Below are 26,847 nucleotides of genomic sequence, written 5' to 3'. Positions count from 1 at the left end.
CCTCTAGAAGTTAAAGTTAAAGTTAACGTAACGTCATTTCGCAAGCTCTCTAATGTTGCTGGGCGCACACCACTAAATAAAGTCCCATTGAAATACATGTAAATGTACATGAAAGTAAGACAGTTCTCTACCCATGTAAAACCATTTTTCATAATTATTATGGTAGCACCCAAATAAAGATTGAAATTTAATTTAAAATTGGTTTTATGAAACAAGTTGAGACTAACTTTTAAGCTACGGGGACCTGAATATCGCCACCCTTATTTCCAACTTGCACAAATGCCTCGATCCTTACTATGTCCGCACGCGGATTAGTTTCAGGAGCCAAACTTTTGACCAGATCAAGATGCACCATTTTGTGATATTCTGAACATTGATCAATTGCATATCTTTTAATCTAATTATAATAAACAATCATGGCTACTCATCCTACTCCCAAGGGACACCCACTTCACTTCAATTGCATTACCGGGACGCGGAAGGATTTGGTGTGCTGTCTCCTTGCGTGTACTACGGGCTATGTATAACGATATTGCAACGACCGGTCGTCCATGTACATGCAGGCATAACATACATGTATACTATAGGACTAGGAGCACATTAAAAAATACGTAAATGGTCTACTGTAGAGTACAAAGGTTGAGCTTAATTACCAACAGTAATGGTATACAGGCGCCCTACCGAGGTATCGAGACAAGCGGACAAGAAAACTTCACGAACTATCGATGGAATTGAACCCGGAGTGCGAGTGTAACTTGTAAGTATAGTCAGTGTAGGCCTACTACTACTATTATAGGGTAGGCCTACAAGTTGTACCATTTTACCATGTAATGACCTTGGGCTAAGCTACGCGGAAGTCTTCTTCTTCTTCCTATAAAGTGTAGACTTCAGGTACTGAAGATTTCACACTGCAAGTGGTAGCGCGCGCACGTCCTCATGTGGACGCAGTCTCAAACTACAGGTGCAGTTATTTACAGGTGAGTGCAGTTAAAAAGTTGGTTTTGTGGTGTCTATGTGAGGCTGCCCTTCAATGCCGCTTTGAAGGCATTAAGGGATGGCTGCTGTGCTGGCTCCAGTTTGAGTGAATTCCAGTCTCTAGAAGTTCTTGGAAAGAATGAAGAGAGGAAGACTTGTGAGCTGCAATGGTGCGTCTGGAAGCGGGTGCTGTGACCTCGGGTGCGTGATGTGGATTGCACTAGGTAGTTGTTCCAGTTGATGTCCACGAGGCCGAAGCGGATCTGGTAGAGCATGGAAAGTCTAGTCTGTAATCTTCTGCTCTGCAAGGTTGGCCATTCGAGATCTTTTAACATGCTTGTAACACTTGCTTTGCGATCAAAGTTATCCAGAACGAACCTTGCACCACCTCTTTGTACTTGTTCCACCTTGCGTATGTTTCGTTGGGTGTGCGGGTCCCACGCCGCTGCAGCATACTCTACTACTGGCCGAACGTATGTCATGAAAGCTGCCTCTTTGATCTTACGGCTGCACTTGCTGAAGTTTCGGGACAGGAAGGCACGAGTTCCTTTTGCTTTCTTTGTTGTTATGTCAACGTGGTTGTTGAAGTTGAGTTTACTGTCTAGGGGCACTCCCAAGTACTTAGCAGAGTCAACTACTTCCAGCACTTGACCATGGATGTTGTAGTCGGCGGTTACAGGATTGCGTTTGCAGGTCACTCTCACAACTTGGCACTTTGACGCGTTGAAATTCATGAGCCACGTTCGTTCCCATTGCTGTAGGGCGTTCAAGTCTCTTTGAAGGAGCTGCGTGTCATTAGTTGAGGTGATCTTTCTGTACAGTACGCAGTCGTCTGCAAACATCCTGGTTGATGAATTCTTCACACAGTTTGGCAAGTCATTGATGAATATTGTAAAGAGGAGAGGTCCTAAGACGCTGCCTTGGGGAACTCCTGATGTTACTTTGGCCTCTTCACTGATTTGACCTTCGACAACAACTTTCTGTGTGCGCTGGCTTAGGAAGTCTTCAATCCATGTTAAGATGTTACCAAGGATACCGTAGTGCTCCATCTTGTGTAACAGCAGTCGGTGAGAGACTTTGTCGAAAGCCTTAGCGAAGTCAAGTAAGAGTAGGTCTGTCTGGCTTTTCTCGTCCAGGCCCTTAGCTAGGTCATGCAGTGTCAGAATCAGCTGGGTATCGCAAGACCTCTTCTTTCTGAAACCGTGCTGCGCATCTGAAAGTATGTTGTACGCAGTTAGATGGTCCATGATTGCGCAGTTCACAATGTGTTCGCAGAGTTTGCAGAGGATGTTGGTTAGTGATATCGGCCGGTAGTTTGCAGCTGATGACCTGTCACCCTTCTTGAATATTGGGACAATTACAGCCTCCTTCCAAGTTGAGGGGACGGTGCCTTGGTCCAAAGATGCCTGGAAGAGCATAGTCACAGCTGGTGCTATCTCCTCAGCAACTTCCTTAAGTAGCTTGGCTGGGACCCCATCTGGACCAGATGCTTTGTGTGGTTTTAAGTTCCTCAGTAGTTTAGCTACACCGTGGCAATTAACATGTATCTTAGTTATGGGTGCACACGAGGCTGGTCCTAAGTCTGGCAACTCTGCAGAACTGTCATCAGTGAAGACATTTGCAAATTGCTGGTTGAGGATGTTTGCCTGCTTTTTCGGGTCGCAATGGAGGAAGTTCCAATCTTTGAGCGGAGATACACCTGTCCTGTCACATCTTTTGGACTTTATCAGAGCGCCGAGTCGTTTATTCCCTCCAGGTTCGCTACAGACTATGTTTTTCAGGTAGTTGTTGTACGCCTGACGACATGCAGTCTGGGTCTCCTTTTTGAGGCGTCTAAAGCGGAGCCAGTCACGATCTTTCTTCGTCTTCCGTGCCTTCTTGTATGCTCGGGCCTTCCTTCTACACGATCTTTTTGTGGTAGTGTTGAGCCAGGGTTGATTAAACCGCGTACTACTGAATTTGGTGGGCACATGTTCTTTCAATATAGTGTCCAGATTCTTGAAGATGTTCATCAGGACTGTTCATGTTAAACTGGTATTTGTAATTTCATACAACTAGTCCACTTACTTGCAGACGTTTCGGAAACTCACAGTTTCCTTTATCGATGCTATTGTTACTGTTACTTGAACTTTAGGTCACATCACCCTCTCCACCAGAAACTTGGCGTCGTGCGTACCCTCCTTGACAGAAAGAACAAAATAGTCACGGAAGAGAAAGACAAAGTAGACGAGGAAACGCACATCAAAGGGGCTCTCCAAATTTGTGGTTACCCAGAATGGAGTATTGAAAAAGTGAAAGACCAGATGGCTAAGCCTAAACCTAAGAAAGACAAACCAAAGAAAGACGATTCCACCAAGTCCAAAGGCTTAGTTGTTATACCGTACGTGGAGGGTGTTTCAGAGCGCATCTCGAGAGTTTTTAAATCTTACAATATCTCAACCGCCATGAAACCCAATTGTACGCTGCGAAATCTCCTGGTTCATCCCAAGGACAAGCGAGATCCCCACCATTCCACGGACGTGATATATTCGATCCCATGTAATAATTGTGACTTGTCATACATTGGGGAGACAGGAAGAAAGTTCGGTAAACGCTTGGAAGAGCATAAAACTGAGGCTGAAAAAAATTGGTGACAATATAAAGACCAGAGCCACTAGAAAGGCATCCCAATCGGTAGTTCACAAATCAGCCATCACCGACCACGTAGTAGACAACAACCACGTCATCAATTGGGAGGAGGCCAGAATCGTAGGCAAAGAGAGTGATAGATATAAGAGATGGATTAAGGAGGCAATCACCATCAGAAAGCGGGGAAAAACCATGAACCGAGACGAGGGGCAATACAACTTGAGTCACGTCTTTGACGATCTGATAGCTGAGAAATCAACTGGCAACTCGGTTGCTAAGCAGCAAAATCATCTGCTGTACACAGATCGTCACTGCAACAATAGCATCGATAAAGGAAACTGTGAGTTTCCGAAACGTCTGCAAGTAAGTGGAAATTTTTGGACTAGTTGTATGAAATTACAAATACCAGTGTCCAGATGTTTCTGTATTTCATCAGCTAGTGTTTCCACAGGTGTACTGGTAGAGTTGGTCTTCACAAACTCCCGAGTCCACTGGTCGGTTTCCGTCCTTATGTTGGTGAAGTCAGCCTGTTTCCATAGGTAGATCTTGTGCCATATGGGCTTCTTTCTCTTAACTTGTGAGTTCATGTCCAAAAAGACGATGTCATGATCACCTAGTCCCAGCATCCCCTCACAACGGTTTGCCAATGTAGGTCTGTTTGTCAGTATCACATCCAAAGTATTGTCCAAGCGCGTGGGAAAATCAACGATCTGATCCAACCCGGTGCGTGACAGCATTTGGAGGAATTGTTCATTTATTGCTTTCGGGTACTGATGACCGCAGATTTGCTCTGTCGTCCAATCAATATCTGGTAGGTTTGCGTCTCCACCAATCCACACTGGTGTTCCAGGATTTGTAATACATACATTGGAGATGACATCACAAATGACTCCATGTAGGACAAGTCTCTGTTTGGAGTGCGATACAGGGCTCCCACAACAATGCTTTGCTTCCCGTTGATGATTTTGGCAGCAATGAATTCAGCATCGGTTTTGATATTGAGCTGGTAACTGGTGAGACTAACAAGAACTGCAAGCAAGACTCCTCCATGGCCGTCTTTCCTATCTTTCCTGTAGACGTTATATGTAGGTGGGAATATTTCACCTTGGCTGATATCAGGTGTTAACCAAGTCTCACACCCATAGATAATGTCTGGCTTCACGGCTTCAATAAGGCTCCAGAATTCCACTCTTTTCCCATAGATACTCTGAAAGTTGATTGTAAGAGTACGGAAGTTTGTTGTTCTTTTACTATTTGAGCTAGGCGGTCTGGATGGGGATGACTGCGCTTTTGGAGAGCCTGGATTTAGGGAGCTACAACTTGTAGTACTACTCACAGAGCTATGGTGGCTGTTTTCACTATTCCCAGAATCGCTGCCAATGATGAAGGAGTCAAAGAGGCTAGCTGATAGATTCGGGAGGCCGCATTTGGAGCATTCCCAAGGTAGATCAGATCTTGTTAGCGCGGAGAGCACAGTCTCGGATATACCGACACAACCTGTGTAGCTCTGTGTGGTACCAGGTGTTGCATTCTTCACACAATATGCTTGCTTTTGCTCCTTTATAGTTCGTACAAGCCTTACTACACTCACCACATGGATATTTCGGTGTTCTTGGGCCTGGGTTTGTCTCCACGTCTCCAGCCTGCTTGATGGTTGAGTAGAGGACCAACGCGAGCACGGACAAACATGTAAGCAGTCCCACTCCGAGGGTGAACAGCAGTGTGTAACCTACCGAACTATATGATATACATTAATTGTAGCACAGAATCATGATGAAATGACATTGACAATGTCATTGGAGTGATTAAGGCAAAGTCTAAGGTAGTACTGGTAATAATAGCACCGGCTATAATAATTACATAATCAAGAATAGTCACTGGTGTAGTCACATGGTACGCTTTGGTTTCACATAGCAGTAAAATATCACATAAGGATTGTACATACATGACATATGACTAATCAATCAACTTATGGCCCATTTGGGATGCATATGGTAACACAACAACAGATGAAATCACTCATGTCATGATAAATGCAATTTAGATTACAACTGGCAATGACAATTGACATCACAAAGCCTACGAACGAAGGATGGAGGGAGTTGTAGGATGGAGGGTGACACATAACAAAGGATTGGTATTGGTAGGGATGCACATACATGTACATAGGATTGGTAGGCATGTACATGGGATAAACTCATCACATACAAGGGATGACAGTTATTTCAAGATTTCCTACCAGATATTTGTTGACCACTATCGCTGCCAGGTTGCCGAATTCAGCAGTACGCCAAAGTCATTATGCAAATTACAAGTACAACCAGTCAAGTTCTGACAATGGATGACATCACAAATCTACAAACGAAGGATGGAGAGAGTTGTAGGATGGAGGGTGACACATAACATAGGATTGGTATTGGTAAGGATGTACATACAAAGGTACGTGGGATAGGCTCATCACATGCAGGGGATGACAGATATTTCAAGATTTCCTACCGTATATTCGTTGGTCGCTATAGCTACCAGGGTTGCCGAATTCAGCAGAACGCAAAAAGCCTGTGGTGACAGTGGTGATGATTTCATACACTACCATACAACAGGAGAAATTGTAGTTCAAACAGTACACCAAATGTTTCCTCAGAGATGTTTTCTCCACAAAAGAGTGCTGGGAAAGGCTTTCAGAGGCTTAAAAACTGTAGAAAACTTGCAAATTTAGCAGAGCAATCAGCGATTACGCCATATTGGATATGCGCGCGCAACCAAAGTCAGTCTAACATGATCATTTTCTATCGGCTGATCATGGTTATTATAATTATAACAACTAAATATATAGTCGAGGAAAATGGCTATGGCCGTGAAGTTGCGCGCTGTAATTTTTGACGTGTCATCTCTAAAACAGACACTTTTGGACAGGTTATCAATTTTGAGGTTATGCCTACTAGGCCTATTTTGCTCCACAACGACTTTTTTCACAATGAAATCGGGCATTCCTGAGCGAAGATATTGAGTTTGTAAGCTATGGTAGTTATAAAATTGGAAATTGAGATATCGGCCTTTAAAATTATTATTGACAATGTTGAGAGTAGGAAATACCTTGAAAAATGTCTCAAAAAATACAAGATGCCAGTTATATTCCGGTCTGAAACTATCATCCAATATTTTAAACATTAATAACATCACAAATTCGCAACAAACCCAAACTGTTAAAAAAATCACCACTGGGCAGATTTTGGCTATTTCTCCATTTACGATCCTGCCCAAAAATTTCTGCTTTCGATATACCACGTCACATTTGTACAGGATAGGCTACTTTATATTTAGATTCAGAATCCCCGGGTGCGGAAAGGCACCCTGGCCTTGAGCAAATTATTGAGTTATTGATGTCAAAGGTCACACAAGGCCCACACAAGGGGAATACATCTAAAAAAATGCTTTTAGATTATTAAGTTATGAAAGTTCTTTTTTAGTCCCATGGTCATCTCTAGGGTGCCTAATTAATGAGATATTATGTCAAAGGTCAAAACAATTGAATATATGAATACAAAAGCCACCTAAGTCCATACTTTGGCCAAATTGAGTTAAACATGGGAAATTGTTGCTATACATAGGCCTGTCATATGCATGAAAGAACAACTCAAATTCATTCTCTGTGTCTATTGGGCATGTGAAAATAGCATGTATGAAAGAATCACCCAATTCCATGATTTGAGTCTTGTAACACATTGATTGAAATCCAGTATGTATAAAAGTCCACTTGTAACACATTCATTGCTAGAGAATGACTTTTGAACAAAAAATGGGTTTAATAAAGGAAAGTGTGTGGTTTATATTACATGGCAGAATGCTTATCAACATTATACATACCTGTGTGCTTTATTTTGTATTATCTTACTAGTGGTAATCTCATTCTAACATTGTTGTCTTTGTATATGATTCAAAAAACCACCTAAGTCCAAAATTTAAAATGAACCCCACGAAGTCCCTGAAATGCTAATCGTCATACCTAATACAGGTTAATCCACTCATTTGCACGTAAAACTCACCATATTGACCAGGTAAATCTAACTGAAGGAATTAAAATGATACACGGGTTTTTCTCTCAAAATAACTTCGCATGGACTTAGGTGGCTTTTGTATTCATGTATTCAATTGTATAGGGGTAAAATTTTCAAAATGCTCCAATTGCAATTGAAATGGTCTTAAAACTGAAGTATCCGTCTGGACAAAAGAAAACAAAAAAATATAGTTTGCTATATCTACGGAATCTAGATTTAATGTTACGACATGATAGGCATAGGGTTGCCGAACTTGGGCCCATAATATTCTTGAATAAGGCTTCTAATAGCAAATTATACATATTTTGTTTTCATTATTATCAGTTTTAAGGACGAATAATTGAATACTATTTTTATTCAATTTGGAGCATTTTTATTTATTCCTGGGAACCAGACGAACAACTTGTGATATTCTATAAACTTGAACAAAGCATTTTCAAATTTAATCCCCATGTGACCTTTGACCTCAATAAATCAATTTGCTGAAGCGTACCTTCTTGGCACCCGGTAGATTCCGAATCTACAAACCCTCCTTTTAATACTATAAGCAAATAAATACTGTTAGTACGCAACTTCGCAGTTATACTGGCTGCAGTGGCGTAGCGTGGGTCATCCGATTGGGGGGGGGGGGGCACACAATGCGAAATATGGACACCAGATCTTAAACTGGCTTTAACTTAAATCAAGGTTGTTGTTTTTTGCGTTCTTTCAATTCCTGTTTTCGGTTCAAACTAACTTTTTAATATTAAACTTAAGTCCTTCGTACCTCACCTAACTCCAATTCCCTGTAATGTGTCCAACTTATACTGGATATTTTGTAATTCACACCACTTCAATTTGCACACATTCCTTTTGACATTTGAAAAACCCGCCCATATATTTCTTTTATAGAGAATGAACATTTTTAATGTAAGGGTAAATAGGAAAATAACAACAAATAAAAGCAATGTTTCCTCTACTTATACAAGACCAGGGACAATAAAACTTTGGGACAATAAAACTCCATTTTACTTCAGTGCCAATGAGGTTAAGAAAGTGGCAGTTGTTCCAAATAGTATAATAGTATAGTATGCTGACATTCAAAGTTTAGATGTCTCGTGGACAAGCATTAAAATTGGGTATCGCTGTCAAATGTGTCATAAAAACAGAACGGCAAGTGCTAATTACTTCGTTTTTTTTCACACAAGGCCACTAATGAATATATCATGTGTTTTAAATCCTAAAAGTTCAATCTGGTTATAAAATAAAGATGGATTCTTTGCACTATTGCACTTTTGGACTCACCCTGTATATTGCTTGTAGAAAATAAACTGAGTTCTGTGTATTTTAATGGAGTTTTCAATAATGACAATTCAATTAAATGGAATGATATTTTAAATGAAACCTATTACCTTTCTAAGTAAATCAAAAGGATTTTTATATTATTATTATATTTTACAGATATTAATTTGTGCAATTGTAGGCACCTGTGCGCATTTTATTCATTTTGCAGAGATTGTATTCGTTTTTGCATATCAATACCATCAATACCATAAACTTAATAACATTTATGATCCTAGTGTGTACTGTCATGTAGCTGTAGGTAATTAAAAATGAAATGAATTAGTGAAATACATTAGTGACATGAATCAATTTTCAAATTTAAGTGCATATCATTAGATTGATAAACTTTACTTCGGGGATTGTTAATGTCAAAAATGTCATTTTTAATATAGCTTGTCATATAATTTGAATTATATCGCAAATTTCAAAATTCAAAATCATTTGATATCAGTTAAGGCTATTCCTCGTATTCAGAATGCAATTTGGTATGTCTGAGTGATGTGCTCTTAGCTCTCAGCCCTTAACGTCAAAAATGAGTCAGTAAAATGTGTGATTGTAACGCGTGATTTGTAAAGGTTTACAGAACTCAAGGGGGGAGACAGCCTCCTCTGCCAGCAACTCCTTCCCCTAAAGCTTATCTCCGCTAGCTGATCTTTTAGATTTTACGTTTGCTAACGTGCAGTGATTTTTTTCTTCTAAAAAAGCCCCTGCCACACCCTATAAATTAGAACTTTCAAGCCTGTGGGGGATGGGGTAATAAAATGCTTTACCTGAAAAAGACAACACGGAAGGCGTATCCCCGTGTATCCGCGGGTAGGCCTACTCATGCCCGTCAAAAAATCGCTAAATTAGGTGTATTTTCAGATAACGAAACGCGATTCGCGAAACACCAACGAATCAACGATTGGCTTGGGAAAAAACGGTGCTCTATATTTCACATGTATATCATCAGGCTATCATCGGAGTTTCATTAGGGAACAAACCAAAAGATAAACGAAAATAGTTTCGTTTAGCGGGAAGGGTAAAAATACTCTGATTACGTTTGTACAAAAACATCGGTTTGATGAATCTCACCAGTGCAGGGGCTATTTTAACATGCCTCACTGTCACGTACGTGACGAGATAAAATATTCGTGCAGTGACAATTAACCATCCGTGTAGATATGCTTTAATAGTAGACAATGGTAGAGCCTTTCTTACGGTCACATTCCTGTGACCGTAAGAAAGGTCAGTTAGGGGTAGTCACAGTCGTTGTACTGATGGACCCTGCGCCACTTGTAGGCTGCAAACGTGGTTCCGACATATTCTAATGACGGCGGAATAAATGTAAAGCGCTTAGAGGCTGTTTACGGCATAAAGCGCTATATAAATGTCTACATTTATTTATTTTTATTCAGGTAAAAATGTCAATTTTTTTATTTTTGAAATGCACTCTACTTCATCAACACTTTTATCTCATTGCACGAACGTGACAGTGAGACACGTAAAAATAGCCCCTGCACCAGTGGCGTACCCTGGCCGCCCCAACCCCGGGGGCTGAAGAAAATTATTCAATTTTGCCACCCCCTCCTCAAAAGCCCGAAAAGGTTGACCCACATTTTTTTTCGGTTGTTTGAAAAAGTGAAGAGCAAAACAAAACAACAATGGATTTCAGGCGCTAACGCCCTAAAAGCAACATATTGTGATGTAGGCCTTACCATTTTTCAAACAATTTTATGCTTTATCAAATTTTTCCGCCCTTTTTTATTTAATAATTCTTTTTGCCGCCCCTTGTTCTTTCGCCGCCCCTTCATTTTGGCCGCCCCCTGCTTTTACCCCGGGGAGCTGGCGCCCCCAAAGGCCCCCCCCCCAAAAAAAAATACGCGCATGCTCACTATATAGGCCCCTATTTGTATTAAGCTTTTCTTCCTCAATAAATAAGGGGCCGTTCACAAACACTTGTAAGGGGGGGGGGCTGATACAGACCTCGAAAATTCCAGCCCCCCCCCTTTTGACATGAAAATTATCGGTCAACCCCATAGAAAAGCATATAAACTCAATTTTCCCAGAAAAAATTGTGGTCATTTTTTTCAGCCCCCCCCCCCCTTAGGAGGGTTAAAAAATTTCAGGACCCCTATTTGCATCAGGCCCCCCTTACAAGTGTTTGTGAACGGTCCCTAAGGGGTGGTGCAATAATTATGTGTACCGGGGGTGAATTATAGGGGGGCAAAGATTTTGGCAGGCCAAAAGGGGGGGCAAGCATTTTTGGCAGGTCGAAAGGGGGGGTCAAGCGATTTTGGCAGGTCGAAAGGGGGGCAAGCAATTTTTGGCACAGATATTTTGGGCACCGTTTCTATATTACGCTCTAAAAGGGCGTAGGAAAACGTTACGAACACGTTAAAATATGCAAAATTTCCTGCTCGCTGCGCTCGCATTATATGTTAAAACAATTTAAGGTTTTAAGTTCGGGTTCCCCAAAATCTTGCATGTGTAAGGGGGGGGCAAAGATTTTTGGCACGTCAAAGGGGGGCAAAGGTTTTTGGCACGTCGAAAGGGGGGGGGCAAAGGTTTTTTGGCACGGCCAAAGGGGGGGCGGCAAGCGATTTTTGGCAGACCATTTTGAGAATTCACCCCCCCGGGGGTAGGCCTACACATAATTATTGCACCACCCCTAAACTTAAACCGTTTTGGAAAATAACCACAATATAAATATTTTCACAACAATCAACGTGTTGTTCCCATTAATTATCCCGACGTTCGATACACATGACCTTTCAAAGCCTGCTAAATTTTGAACAATGATGAATGTGTGGAATTTTTAGGTAGAAATTTTCAATTAACATATGCTACATGTAGGCCTAGTGATGACACCAACAACTAAAAAAACTAAGAATTTAAGGCCATGGAAAATTTGCAACATCGTCATACGAGTACCGGTATAGTACATCATTGTTGTAGGAATGCGTAGGCCCTATATTCTGCGGGACAAGAAAGTTGAAAGCTGGTGCAATTAGTGTTGGTCATTGCTTCGATCTTCATTATCTAGGCTATAGGGCCCTATCAACTCTATCAGTAATATTTTTGAAAAATAACACTTTGATGTTTTGCAAAAGTTCATTCTACAAATCATAGGCCTATGCTTCGAAAACTTGCTTGATTATTGCGGGGATTATTGTTGTCAGTACTCAGTAGGCCTAATGAGTAAATGTTCGTTTCCCGGGTTCGTTTCAACAGTCAATGTTGCTGGGCGCACACCACTAAATAAAGTCCCATTGAAATACATGTAAATGTACATGAAAGCAGGAGGGTGAAAGTGCATATAGGAACAATGCCAAAAACTACGTCACGCCGGTCACGCTATTGTTCGACTTAAACTACATCATTCGCCATTTTGTAAATATTAACGCATGATCGTTGCTTTGAAGTTTCCACCGGATAGTCTGTGGATAGCGCAAGAGCATGCTTTGACCATGCGCAAAAAATGGATATCATGAAGATGTTTAAGATTGATTCTTAGATGTTTCAAAAATTACCGTCATATTGCATAGATTCATCAAAGAATGGTTTGAAGTACTAACCTTATTTAGTAAAAAAAAAAAATCGGGAGAATTTTACAAAATCAATGTTTTTACCTGTCGGTATTACAACTCGTGAAACACATTAGTGATGTGCCTGGGTGACCTAATCTACTAACCTTTAACGTTTCCTCTATGAACTCTAACCCTCCTGCAATATGGCGCCTATTGTCTAGAGTTAAACTACATCATTCGGTGTGTTACGTAATAGCTACGATGCCTATCCCTTTATATCCCTGATGAAAGTAAGTTCTCTACCCATGTAAAACCATTTTTCATAATTATTATGGTAGCACCCAAATAAAGATTGAAATTTAATTTAAAATTGGTTTTATGAAACAAGTGGAGACTAACTTTTAAGCTACGGGGACCTGAATATCGCCACCCTTATTTCCAACTTGCACAAATGCCTCGATCCTTACTATGTCCGCACGCGGATTAGTTTCGGGAGCCAAACTTTTTGACCAGATCAAGATGCACCATTTTGTGATATTCTGAACATTGATCAATTGCATATCTTTTAATCTAATTATAATAAACAATCATGGCTACTCATCCTGCTCCCAAGGGACACTCACTTCAATTGCACTACCGACCTACGTTTACCCAGGGATATAAAGGGATAGGCATCGTAGCTATTACGTAACACACCGAATGATGTAGTTTAACTCTAGACAACGATCATGCGTTAATATTTACAAAATGGCGAATGATGTAGTTTAACTCGAACAATAGCGTGACGTAGTTTGTGGCGCTGTTCCTATATGCACTTTCACCCTCCTGGTTTACCGGGACGCGGAAGGATTTGGTGTGCTGTCTCCTTGCGTGTACTACGGGCTATGTATAACGATATTGCAACGACCGGTCGTCCATGTACATGCAGGCATAACATACATGTATACTATAGGACTACTGTAGAGTACAAAGGTTGAGCTTAATTACCAACAGTAATGGTATACAGGCGCCCTACCGAGGTATCGAGACAAGCGGACAAGAAAACTTCACGAACTATCGATGGAATTGAACCCGGAGTGCGAGTGTAACTTGCAAGTATAGTCAGTGTAGGCCTACTACTATTATAGGGTAGGCCTACAGGTTGTACCATTGTACCATGTAATGACCTTGGGCTAAGCTACGCGGAAGTCAGTCTAACATGATCATTTTCTATCGGCTGATCATGGTTATTATAATTATAACAACTAAATATATAGTCGAGGAAAATGGCTACGGCCGTGAAGTTGCGCGCTGTAATTTTTGACGTGTCATGTCTAAAACAGACACTTTTGGACCCGGGGGGGGCACTTCAATTTGAAATGGATATAGGTGTAGGGCTGGCGCTTTCGCACTAAGGGGCATTCGGTGAGAGCAACATGTAAAAAATATGGGGTCATTGGGTGAGAGCATGATTTTTGGCATTCGGTGAGAGCAAAATGTAAAAAATATGGGGGCCTTGGGTGAGAACATGACCTTTTTTTTAAATGGAATCTTTGGGTGAGAACCAAAACAGCGCCACAAAAACCTCGAAAATCGAATTTCTAGTTCTAAATGGCTTCAAATTTCTTTATTTTTTCAAAATAAGTAACAAAATCAGTGATAAATGAAAGTTGCTGTTCAAATTGAACTTGTAAGGGTCTTTGGGTGACAGATCAAATGGAAAAATAGGGGGTCTTCGGGTGACAGAGCGCGTAGCGAGCATGTGTTCGTAAAAAATATGGGGTCTTTGGGTGACAGCGATGCTGAAAAGGGGTCTTAACAGCCCTACATACGCGTCACCTCCAAAGTTGGAGTGCCCCCGGGTTTTGGACAGGTTATCAATTTTGAGGTTATGCCTACTAGGCCTATTTTGCTCCACAACGACTTTTTTCACAATGAAATCGGGCATTCCTGAGCGAAGATATTGAGTTTGTAAGCTATGGTAGTTATAAAATTTGAAATGAGATATCGGCCTTTAAAATTATTATTGACAAAGTTGAGAGTAGGAAATACCTTGAAAAATGTCTCAAAAAATACAAGATGCCAGTTATATTCCGGTCTGAAACTATCAGCCAATATTTTAAATATTAATAACATCACAAATTCGCAACAAACCCAAACTGTTAAAAAAATCACCCCTGGGCAGATTTTGGCTATTTCTCCATTTACGATCCTGCCCAAAAATTTCTGCTTTCGATATACCACGTCACATTTGTACATGATAGGCTACTTTATATTTAGATTCAGAATCCCCGGGTGCGGAAAGGCACCCTGGCCTTGAACAAATTATTGAGTTATTGATGTCAAAGGTCACACAAGGCCCACACAAGGGGAATAAATCTAAAAAAATGCTTTTAGATTATTAAGTTATGAAAGTTCTTTTTTAGTCCCATGGTCATCTCTAGGGTGCCTAATTAATGAGATATAGGTCAAAGGTCAAAACAATTGTAGAGGGGTAAAATTTTCAAAATGCTCCAATTGCAATTGAAATGGTCTTAAAACTGAAGTATCCGTCTTGACAAAAGAAAACAAAAAAATATAGTTTGCTATATCTACGGAATCTAGATTTAATGTTACGACATGATAGGCATAGGGTTGCCGAACTTGGGCCCATAATATTCTTGAATAAGGCTTCTAATAGCAAATTATACATATTTTGTTTTCATTATTATCAGTTTTAAGGACGAATAATTGAATACTATTTTTATTCAATTTGGAGCATTTTTATTTATTCCTGGGAACCAGACGAACAACTTGTGATATTCTATAAAACTTGAACAAAGCATTTTCAAATTTAATCCCCATGTGACCTTTGACCTCAATAAATCAATTTGCTGAAGCGTACCTTCTTGGCACCCGGTATATTCCGAATCTACAAACCCTCCTTTTATACTATAAGCAAATAAATACTGTTAGTACACAACATCGCAGTTATACTGGCTGCAGTGGCGTAGCGTGGGTCATCCGATTGGGGGGGCACCGACCATGATTGGGTGAGCGGGCACAAGCCGTTTTTTAGCAATTTTCCTATGGGATTTTCTAAATTTTGCAAACGATTGGGGGCACATGCCCCCCCCCCCCGTGCCCCTGTGACGCTACGCCACTGATACTGCATGGGTCTTCAATGATCTCTATTCTGCACTATCAGGTGAGACTGAGTTGTTAGGAGCTATGATCATTGGGTGTGGGGAGCACGGTGGGGAGTGTTTGTCCATAATGCGTGAGGGGGTATCCAGTAAACAAATCGCTCCATCATGTGGCAGGACCTAGGCTTTGGAACGCCATCCCTCTTTCCATCAGACTGCATCAGAGAAGCCCATTCTTTTGTTATTTGAAAAAAATTGTTAAAACCACATCTGTTTCCATAATACATTTTGGGTGTTCATTTTCTTTTGTTTATGTATTGTATGAATCTTCCTACCCTCTCTGCAGTAGTTAGTAAAGCGCATTAGAAATAAATTATGTATGTATAGGCCTAATGTATCATAATTATTTATTTTCAGGATTTGCTTGGATGATTTTGAAAGTGTAGCCAAAACACGTCTGCAGTTTTCCGATTATATTTATTATGCTACCGGAGCAGATGATCAGCAAACTATACAGGATTGCAGGGCGGCTTTTAAAAGGTTATACATTTCTAACTATTTAAATTCATAGTCACCCCAGCTCGCATAGTATTTTGCAAGCCGAATGCACCGTCGCCACCCTCACCTCCGCGCATAGTGCCGACTTTTTTGTAATAAATTCGCTTACAGACAAAAAGTTTACTTAACCCCCTTAAAGATTGGCTTTTTCATATCGGGCTAATTTGAACGGTTGAACACGAAAAGTGTTCCTTTTGTTTTAAAGTTGTCTTTATCAAGAATTTGGTTATACCCATTTTATCCCTAGAAAGTGACATAATTATATTAATTATTCATTAGGTACAGATTGAGACCTCGTATTTTAAGGGATGTATCTTCCCGGAACTTGGATACAACTGTATTGGGACAACCTATCAGTTTCCCAATAGGAATATCCCCAACTGCCCTTCAGAAACGTGCGCATCATGAAGGAGAGCTAGCAACAGCTAAAGGTTGGTCAAATTTATACTATAATATCAATTTTGCTAGAACTTGTTCTATATATATATTCAATCGTGAGAGCCTGGTATACATGGTATAATTCATGTCAGCACCTGCTATGATTTTATTGTTGACAATTTCTTATTACGTCAGTTTGTCTCGGTGCGATCATGAGCATTACCCGGAGTATTCCTCCGCTTGTTATGCCCCTGTATGGTGCAGTCATGTCTACAGTAGAATTCACCACGACCTTTGCAGGACTTAAACCCCATTAAAAGCTATTAAACCAAGATAACACAGAAAACAGCTAAATCAGATCTTCTCTGGTTAAATCCACACAACACATGTTTCTGTTTTACCTGTGCAATGAGCTGGTATTATAGTTTCAGTTGGGTAAACGATTATAAAGCGAACGCAAGGTAACAATACTGTGGTGGCTTTTGTTTACGAAATGAGAAAATAGTGTGTTTATTGTTAACCAGCGTTCTTGAAAATGAGAAGCATAATGGTTTGCAGACTTAACACGGTTTGGAAATAATTTCGTCATATTTTTTGGTGTTATCTGTCGTTTACATATCCTTCCTAAAACACAAAAGTGCGAATATTTCCAAACACCTAAATTAGCAAAAAAATTAGGACACGTTACAAAACTATATTTTCTAGAATTTCAGAGAATACTTTAAATATTGGCCGGTTATTTTTCATACAGTGACGTTAACTAGGCAATGTCCTATTACCTATAACATACACTAAAACACCAAAGTGCGAATACATGTATTTCCAAACACCTAATTTAGCTAAAAATTTAGGACATGTTACAAAACTATATTTTCTAGAATTTCAGAGAATACTTAAAATATTGGCCGGTTATTTTTCACACAGTGACGTTAACTAGGCGCTTGCCTATACTTCTAACATACACTACTTGTAGAGGCCACGCATCAATTGTGAGAGCTCTGTGTATTGTGTAAAGGAAAACGGACAGTAACTGCTGTATGGTCAGACTTTCAAGCCGCTGCGGGAAGCGGCATGACGTATTAACCAATGACAAGCATTGATTGTATCAGTTTGTCTGCAATGCGCGTGTGCCTCGCCGCTCAGCCGCAAGCGGCATGGTACTATGAAACCAGCACTAGACATTAGAGTTGGTTAGACATTCCGCTTGTTCGGCACGTATTCAAAAACACCGGATTACTGTAGCCAGGGGTGCAAGGGAGAGCTGCCCCCTGTGAGTAGCCTTCCCCCCAGGCATTTTATGTAAATTTTGACCATTATCGTCAAAGTTTCCCCCCTCTTTTTCGTCAAGGACATTTGCCTCCCCCCCCCTTTCAATATGCGTATGGCAGTAGGGTTAGGATTATGTTTAGTCTACTTCATACCAGTTTGGAAATTTATACTTCATGATATCAACTCATCTCACAATGATTGCAACTGCCGCTCCCATCCGAAAACCGCTGGGCAGGCGGTGGGATGTGTTATGTTTTATGGAATGGCATTGCTGGTGTTAATTGTTTTATCAAAAAGGGTATGCAAAGCAGTCTAGAGGATGGTTAGCACAGCAAGTCATACATTTTCTCAATTTGACTTTTATCCTTTCCCATATAAAAAAATCAACCGCGCGTATACATCACTGTACTAGCTTAAGGTTACCGTGTCGAGGGTTACCGATCACTAACCTGAGTGTATATAATAATTGTTCTTCCTCAAACTCATTCAGCTGCTGACAAAGCCAACGCACTTATGATCGTAAGCAGTCACAGCACTACCAGCGTGGAGGACATCGCTACCGTAACTCCTAATGCTCTTCACTGGATGCAAGTTCATATCTTCAACGTTCGCGCCATCACTGAAAGACTAGTACGACGGGCTGAAAAACGTGGATTCAAAGCTCTGGTTGTCACTGTCGACAGTCCAGTCCTTGGAAACCGCATGGAATGGCGAAGAGTAAGAGACTATGCAATGAAACGGATTTCTTTTAGGTATTTAGTACGATGTTTATTGAGGCATGCTTTCATATTCAGATTCAAATTAATCACCAAACATCATAAATGTATTTCAAGGTCGTTTGTGTGTAAGGCCATCGGCGTTCCCAGCAAACACAAAAATGTTCTCAAAACTTTTTAAATAACATTTTTAAAACGTTATTGTAAAATATTTTAGGCAAATATTTTTTGACAACAGTTAAATAACAAAGAGTTAATAACATTCTGTTAGAATGCTTAGCATCACGATTTCAAAAATGTTTTATTAATGTTAAACCTTTTATGGAAAATGTTCTTGGGTAAGACCTGTTTCTTTTCCCTGTCCAGGTTTCCTAACTTAGAAACAGATGATCCTGAGGAGACAGCAAATGTTGAGAAAATCAACAAAAAAGCCAATAATCTTAGTGGTTTTAATGACTCGGAGACTTGGGAAGATATCAGGTGGCTTAAAGGATTCTCTCACATACCAGTGGTTGTCAAAGGTGTCCTGACAGGTATATTATCAATCAATCAATCAATCAATCAATCAATCAATATATCAATCAGTCAGTCAACCATTCAATCAAATACGCAGTCAATCAATCAAACGATCTAGCAATCAATAAAGTAATCAATAATCGTGATAATCAATCAATTAATCAAGCGCTAATCAAGTACCACTGTTACGAGTCGTTAATGACCCAAGGCCAAAACACTTTTTATCCAAGTTCACTTCAGAATGCACAACAAAACACACTGTTTGATTAAGTTAACAATATCTGAATCTTTAATGAAAAGTAAAGTGTGATTTAACAATAATTTTACGAGTGAACATAAATACACAAGATTATTGAGAATCACTAAAATACACTGTTTAGGAATGTTACTTATCCGACAGTCTTCTTATTGTTGATTTCAAAGTTCTGTTGCACTAAATGACTAATGTATATCCTTATTCACTTGTCCTGCGAAGATCACTGTTCAGCGAAGTCCACAGAAGACTTGAATTTATATATACTTTGCGTATGAAATTCTCGCACAGATAACAATCTCCAAAATGGTGACGTTTTCACTACTCACTTCACCACTGAAAACAGGCCACAAATAGAAGGTTGCTCCACCTGTTCCCATTTACATTGACAGACGTGTTGTTTCATAAACCAGACTTCAGCAAGTCGACCGAAGAATGTATTCCCCTTTTGGGTAGAGAAGAGCACTTTATTGCGCTTGAAATCTCCTTCGATGTATTGATGGAATAATAGCACATTATTGGTTATCCAAATTGACTGGCTCACATGGGTATATCCATGTGAGCCAGGTATACCTCCTTTTGTGAAGGCACATATATACAACAACAAATTGGAAAGCCTACATCCACTTTCTAATTCAGTTCTGCCAATACAATGGAAACTGCACCTTCTCTCTCTTATATACTAAAGTTGTAACTGGAAATTCCTAGCTATTATTTTCCCACATTCACATTTGTTCACGTTGAGACACAAGATTCAAAAATGAATATGATTGAATTTGTTTTTCTGATCAACTTGATTGCATGATATGAGAGGGGATTCCCAAACTAACAAGGGGGTTTCCCACCTCTCATGAAATAGCTTAAAGCGAAATAGTCAAATTAAATTTATACTCGGGGCACATACTATCATTGTAATTGTCTTGGTATATTTCACGATTTCTTTATAGCTGAGGCGGCGAAGGAAGCCGTTTCATGCGGTGTTGATGGAATCATCGTTTCCGCTCATGGAGGAAGGCAGTTAGATTGCGTGCCTGCACCGGTAAGCCCGAGCCCCTATCTTTGTTATGTGCAGACAATACTTTCTCATGAGAAGGTTCCCTATTTAATTATAAATAGGGAAGTTTATACCAGTGTTGCCTTTGTTAAAAAAAAGTGGGGGTGGCGAGTCGACGTATTTTACATAATGGTGTATCAGGGTCAGTTGTCTTGCACTGTTAGAACACATGTTACAATTTGAACCAACATGCATGGATTACCAGCTCTTTATTAAGATTTGTAACCAACAAGTTTAAACTTCTGATAACGTGCGTTAAAAAGTTTTAACTTGTTGTTTAAAATTTAAACCAACAATTGTGTAGTTCAACCCTGGGAGTTCAACTGGAAATCTGGACATCAGTTTAGCATGTGTTAGATGGTTTTAGAAACTTTTTTCTCGATACCCAAAAGGCTAGAGCAAATAATGTACTGAGTACCTACCGTCCAAAAAGGATTGTCAAGAAAGATTTCCTGAAAGACGTAATTTGTAGAAATTGGCCTAAGTTGTGTCAGCTTGTCATAGATCGGGGATGGGGGTATAGCCGCAACTCACTCCTATCATGGGTCGTTGTTAGAATTCATACGGGTCAATTTCACACTATTTTAGCCAAAAAAAAGTGAAATTTTGTGTTTACTGGACCAATTTTCAGTATAACCCCAATATAAAGATGAAATTTGTGTTTACCGCGGGCTTACAATTTTGGGAGGGAATGGACATTTTAGAGTGGCTTTCTTGTGGTGCAAACCATTTGGGGCCCACCGCGCAAATATACCACACTGGTCTATACCAGTATAATAGTATATAGGCATGATAGGAATCAAATGTATTTTATAGATTGACGCTTTATCTGAAGTGCTGTACGCAGTAAAAGACAGTGATGTGGAGGTGTACGTGGATGGTGGTATACGGACTGGTACGGATGTATTTAAAGCTCTGGCATTAGGGGCTAAAGCAGTTTTACTTGGAAGACCTATACTATGGGGACTAGCTTGTGATGTAAGTTGGCAAAATGTAAGGAAACGCCCTTAGATATGTGAATGGTGAAACCACAGCTGTTGCAAGTTGTGACACATTACTTACCGTATAAAACACTAAAAGAAAACACCTGTAACTGAATTTACAAAAAAGTTAGAATGTATTCTCGTAAGTCTTAAAGCATCGTTGGCCTAAAACTGTTCCATAGGGTTTATGTGTTAAGGATATGATATGTTCATACGATGCGTGGTATTTTTTGTAAAATCCACTGCTCAACAGGTATTTTTAATAATCATGATAGTATTATATTATGGTTATTAAAAGAGCATATAGGTCTACCGTCTAGGTATCAAGCTGATGTTTTGTTCAAGACACGTTTTCAGACCATAATTATTAAATCGGCAGATACCATATACAGGGCTGATATACCAAGCATTGAGTCGTTCTGCGGACGTCAGCAATTCTGGTGGGAGACTTGTTTGCACACACAATATATTGTTACTTGATAAAAAAAAAGCTATAAAAGATTGTGAAAAAACAATCACATTACATAATGTACAAACTATAGATGAGTTGACTTCTGTCGTCAATGCCTGGCAGTATGCGCGCGCATCGTATTTTGTTCAGGGCTCGTGCTTTTAAAACTCCCGCCACATCACAATAAAGCTATTGAACAGTGTACTGGTTACATGGGGTTCACTCAAGCATATCAATGTACCGGTCCCTTGCCTTTGTTGATAAACATTGAGGTCAACTCATCTATAAACCACGCCCTGCGTGCCGGGGATGCTTTTGTGCGATTCTGGCCCGATACTATGGTCCAGGACCATGGTCCTGCAACATACGGTACAGGAGCATGCATGTTTGACTTATAAATATTTTTATTTTAACTACCAATAACTTGCTTGTTACGTACATGCTCCAGGTGCACTTTTGACTTAGAAGCATGCTCCAGGAGCATGTTTGAATTAGAAACGTGCTCGGAGGATGTACTTATTAAAATTGAAAATATTTATAAGTCAAACATGGTCCTGTACCATATGGTACAGGACCATATGGTCCTGGACCATATTATCGGGCCAAAATCGCACAAAAGCTGCGGGGCTGGTCACCCGGAGTATGAAGAATGATGTAATATCAGCGTATCCAGGATGTGGAAATATCAGTGGAAATACTACTCTGATGACGGTTTTGTATGGGTGTTGTGTATGTCCGTATACCTGCACATTTTGTGTATTTGTGTGGTGTGGGGTGGTACATGCATATTCATGTGGTACATGCACATGTGTATAATAATTTGTATCATAATAAGTATTATATGTGCGTTTAAGGGAACTGGAATGAGCGTTTTTAGCGTTTCGACAGCATTTTTTGTGGGACATGAGAGCACATCAGACCTATCGAATTGCATTCTGAATACGAAGAATGATATCAAATAATTTTCATTTATGAAATTCACGATATAATACAAATTTTATGACAAATTATTAAAATTTGATATTTTTCACATTTTGGAGATATAACAGTCCTCGAAGTAAATTTTATAAATTTAATGATATAGTCTTAAAGTGTATGTAGCTGGGAGGAAAAGCCGACGATCAATTGAACATTTTGACCTTTCATATTGAAGATATGGATTTTTTTCCCAAAAAGACCTAATTTTGTTTGGTGTTTTGGGAAAAAATCCATATCTTCAATACGAAAGGTCAAAATTTTAAATTGATCGTCGGCTTTTCATCCCACCTACATACACTTTAGGTAGAAATCATCAGATTTATAAAGTTTACTTCGAGTACTGTTAAATATCAAAATATCAATTTTAATGATTTGCCATAAAATGAGTATTACATTGCGAATTTCAAAAAATCAAAATTATTTGATATCAGAAGGCCATTCTTCGTATTCAGAATGCAATTGGATATGTCTGATGTGCTCTAATGTCCCACAATGAATACTGTATAAACGTTCATACCCCATTCCCTTAATGCATTAAAATTATGTTACACTCATTCATATTTGCAGGGTGAAAATGGAGTGAGCCAAGTTCTTAATATCATAAAAGAAGAATTTGGTTTAACTATGGCGCTTATGGGTAAGACTAAAATAAGACAGCTAACGAATCATTCAGAGGATGATTTAAGGAAGCCCCCATCATGCACTGCAAACGTGTTATCACCAGAGTTTCAACTGCCACTTTACTTTTCAAATCCCATTGAATTCTGTGCAAAAGATGTTGTTTAAGAATTGTGCGTGTGTCATTATTACTTGGTCGATTTCAGATCTAAAGTGATGTATGCATGAAGGATAATTCACACCTTCTGTAGGTAACATAAAATGTGAAATCGACTAGCATTGTGAATGCGTTTTTATTGTAAATATATCAGTCCAAATTCAAATTTAACCATGTCCGTCAATGCATGTTCACTCACACAGCTGTGCTAACCGCAAGTCAACACAGTGACGTGGTGGGAAGTGCTTAAATCATCCTCTGCGAATCATTATAATATATATTTCATTTATTTAAATTTGATATATTCTGCACATTGTAACAAATAAAATTTCACATTGTTTTTATTTAAGGACGATTCGTAGTAATTTGTGTTTCGTATAAAAAAGCAGGAAGCAAAATCAATTAACCAATAGAGGAACAAAACACGACTATTTATCATGATTATTGTGCTTGTCTTTTCAGGTTGTACATCATTAGCCGACATCGAGCCGTCAATGGTCGTCCATGAATCAAAATACTTAACTTCATCTCGACTATAATAGTATGAATATAATGTAGCTTAATATCGCTATCAGTGGCGGATTTAAGCTGTCAGCAAGTCAGCAAGTGCTGACAAGATCCCCCTGTTATTTTGGCCAAAGGACCCCCTGCTTTTTTTCCTTTAATTGTTTTCTGCAAGGTTCAAAGGTGCGGTTGGTAGAATAGTACTGAATAGGTTATATATCGTTATGAATACGGCAGAGTGCCGAATACGCAAAGTTGCTGTTCTGAGTAAACGGCGTTTAAAAATCTTGGTACCATTCCATTGAGCCTTCTAAAAATTTAGAACATTCGTGAGCACTCATTTGAAATGTATATTATAGAAGTGAATGTACACTAATTATTTGCAATACTTGCATGTTCTGAAACAATCGATATATCCCTCAAAACGCGTTTTAACAGCTATTCGGCTTTATGCTGTAGCCAAAATGTCTCTACCACTGCGCAGAGAGAGGTCGAATACGCATTCAACTACGTGTAAACGATAGCACGCATTCTGGATTTGGGGCTTTTGTGTAGAATTTACTGGTTGTCCTAAGGCTATGTAGACTTAAGTTGCTATATAAGTTATATATAGTCATCCCTGTAATATTTAGCAAAAACTCGGGGATTTTGAAGCAAAAGTAACAATATTGGCTTATATTTTGCGTACGATTTTCCGGTATTTTCCAATTTCCCGGGCGCGCACTCACATTATTAAACCACAGCAATATCATGTGGGGAATGTTTGTACTTATTTTTGGTATCACTGGATAGAAAATACCTACAGCTATACGTTGGTATCAAATATATTAGTATATGACATGTAATATAGAAAATTCGGGGTTTCCGCTATACAATACTATAGATCAACATGATTTGTACAGCTAAGTATACGATTCGTCTCTCTGCCGAATTCATTTATGGCACTTAGTCGCGATTCGTCCAAATCAAAATTTCAATAACTACGCACAGTGTCATCGCCCCGATATCTCCATGGTAGAAATCGCCATGGTAGGTTGAATCCACAGCCACGAAAGGTCATTTTATTCCGACCTTATGAGACGCATATAATTAGCCAAGTGACCTGACTAAGGCTACTGACAATAGCCGTGGTAATTGATTTCTCGCTGTGTGAGTAAGCTTGTATACGACATTGCGGTCAATGGTCATTCATACTGCCTCCACTCTGAGACGAATATACCTATGCGCGCTGTAGTCCATACAGGACCAACGCAATATAAAATTAGCGATTTTGGTCAGATTTTGAGTTCAAGACTCACGGCCGTTTCTCAAAGCGCAAACTAGCGACTATCATATCTGTTCAACATGTATTTTCAAGTGTATGAGACCAGATCTGGTTTCTTGAGACGAAATCATTTACAGGAGATATTCATCATTTTCTAACCCGGTATCCGAAGATTTTCATCTGATATCAAAATCGTGCATAGCAATTCACGTGTATCGATCCCGTGTATTCATTTTAGTGTCTCTGCTGCACCAAATAATTATTAGCCAGGCGATGTCGGTGTGCTACGTCGGTGAATAAGATAATTGTTGGTGGAAATAAAAGATAACTTGAAACATAATAATAAGCATACAAGAACTCAATTTGCTCAAATTCTCGATTCGTCACTCTGCCGAATTCATAACGATATATGCCCGTACATGCAAGAGGACATTCTACGGTACCCTTAATTTTATTCGCGCTTGCTTTTTGATACCAGGGGTTGATAGATATCAGAACCACAGCACCTGTACAAATGTAGTGCACTCTAAAAACAAGTGTTAATACGTTTTGTAACACTTCAACACCTTAATTTTTATTACATTACACTTACAATTTTAGGAGGCGTTAAGTACGATTAACATTTAACAAGTTAATAGAGATATTGTATTAACACTTTATCCGTTAATAGATATTTCTAACACTTAAATTGCATGATCATATCACTGATGTTAACATGTTAAAGTGTTAATGATATATCTATATAAGGTGTTCAAGTGTTAATCGTATGCAACGCCTCCTATACTTTCAATTGTAAAGAAATACACGCGTTGAAATCTTAGATAAGTATTAACATTTTTTATTAGCGTTTCCTTCAGCTGAACAGGTACGGTGGTTCTAGAGACATAGATAAAAAAAAGATTCCACTGTCGTGAATGGTAAAATCACAATAATTTTATTTCACTTACTATTTACTAAGATTTACTATTTCAAACAGATTCGGACAAAGTGAAGTCCATCGTTTGCTGATGATATCACGATAACCTATTAAAATGTCAATATTTTTGACAAGTTTACTTTTGTTTAATTCTATAAATTCTACGAATTTCTTTTGTAATAATATTTACACGGACCTTTTATCAGAGCATACGTTTTGGAGATATCTGGACACGTATGATACATGCAAGTCTTGCAAAATATAGAAGATTTGTGTAGTTTTATTAATTTTTTTCTCACAATAATATAAAATTGACATTTTGTGAAACGAAACCAATTAAATAAAATTATTAAACGTGATTCTTCTTTTTCAATTCGATATGTTATGCACCGTACAGATGTTTTGAATATTCTATTCTATGTTATTATTCATATTTCCACTCCGTATCGTGCTCAGTGAAATCCCATGTTATGTCGGCATATTTTCATTTCCATGATTTAAGATTTTCTTTTAATCACTTTTTGATTTGTTTATACTATTACGATGATCTTTTTTCAATGAAACAAAAATATTTTTGAAAAGTTATATTTAAATATATAGCAAAAAGTAGGCCTAAAACAAAGCAAAACGCACCCATC

The 26,847-nt window shown here is 39.1% G+C and overlaps 1 protein-coding gene across 4 annotated transcripts; it reads left to right on the top strand.

The window, feature by feature from the left end:
- The first annotated feature begins 555 nt into the window (after positions 1-555).
- LOC140150709 (2-Hydroxyacid oxidase 1-like) lies at positions 556-26,563 on the top strand. 4 transcript variants are annotated; one of them, XM_072172798.1, is made up of 9 exons: positions 556-757; positions 16,012-16,134; positions 16,432-16,583; positions 18,290-18,551; positions 18,882-19,048; positions 20,232-20,323; positions 21,155-21,331; positions 23,318-23,387; positions 23,988-26,563. In XM_072172798.1, the coding sequence occupies exons 1-9, from the start codon at positions 726-728 to the stop codon at positions 24,062-24,064; spliced, it is 1,152 nt and encodes a 383-aa protein (XP_072028899.1). In that variant the 5' UTR covers positions 556-725; the 3' UTR covers positions 24,065-26,563. The 4 variants fall into 4 exon arrangements, with proteins under 4 accessions (XP_072028899.1, XP_072028900.1, XP_072028901.1 ...); XM_072172799.1 differs by lacking the exon at positions 556-757 and adding an exon at positions 13,448-13,581 and having other exon boundaries at positions 16,438-16,583; XM_072172800.1 differs by lacking the exon at positions 556-757 and adding an exon at positions 13,448-13,581 and having other exon boundaries at positions 21,155-21,316.
- The last annotated feature ends 284 nt before the right edge of the window (positions 26,564-26,847 follow it).

The sequence above is a fragment of the Amphiura filiformis genome, chromosome 4 (genome assembly GCF_039555335.1).
Source record: "Amphiura filiformis chromosome 4, Afil_fr2py, whole genome shotgun sequence".
Taxonomy (NCBI): Eukaryota; Metazoa; Echinodermata; class Ophiuroidea; order Amphilepidida; family Amphiuridae; genus Amphiura; species Amphiura filiformis.
The sequence above is the reverse complement of the archived record's forward strand: the minus strand, read 5'-3'. Positions and strand labels throughout refer to the sequence as shown.

What these genes read in the sequence shown, in the direction of transcription:
- LOC140150709 (XM_072172798.1), top strand. Translation starts at nt 726, where the DNA reads ATGGAATTGAACCCGGAGTGCGAGTGTAACTT. An exon ending in CCGGAGTGCGAGTGTAACTT is followed by an intron (nt 758 to 16,011) that starts GTAAGTATAGTC and finishes ATTTATTTTCAG; the next exon opens with GATTTGCTTGGATGATTTTG. An exon ending in ATGAAACGGATTTCTTTTAG is followed by an intron (nt 18,552 to 18,881) that starts GTATTTAGTACG and finishes TTCCCTGTCCAG; the next exon opens with GTTTCCTAACTTAGAAACAG.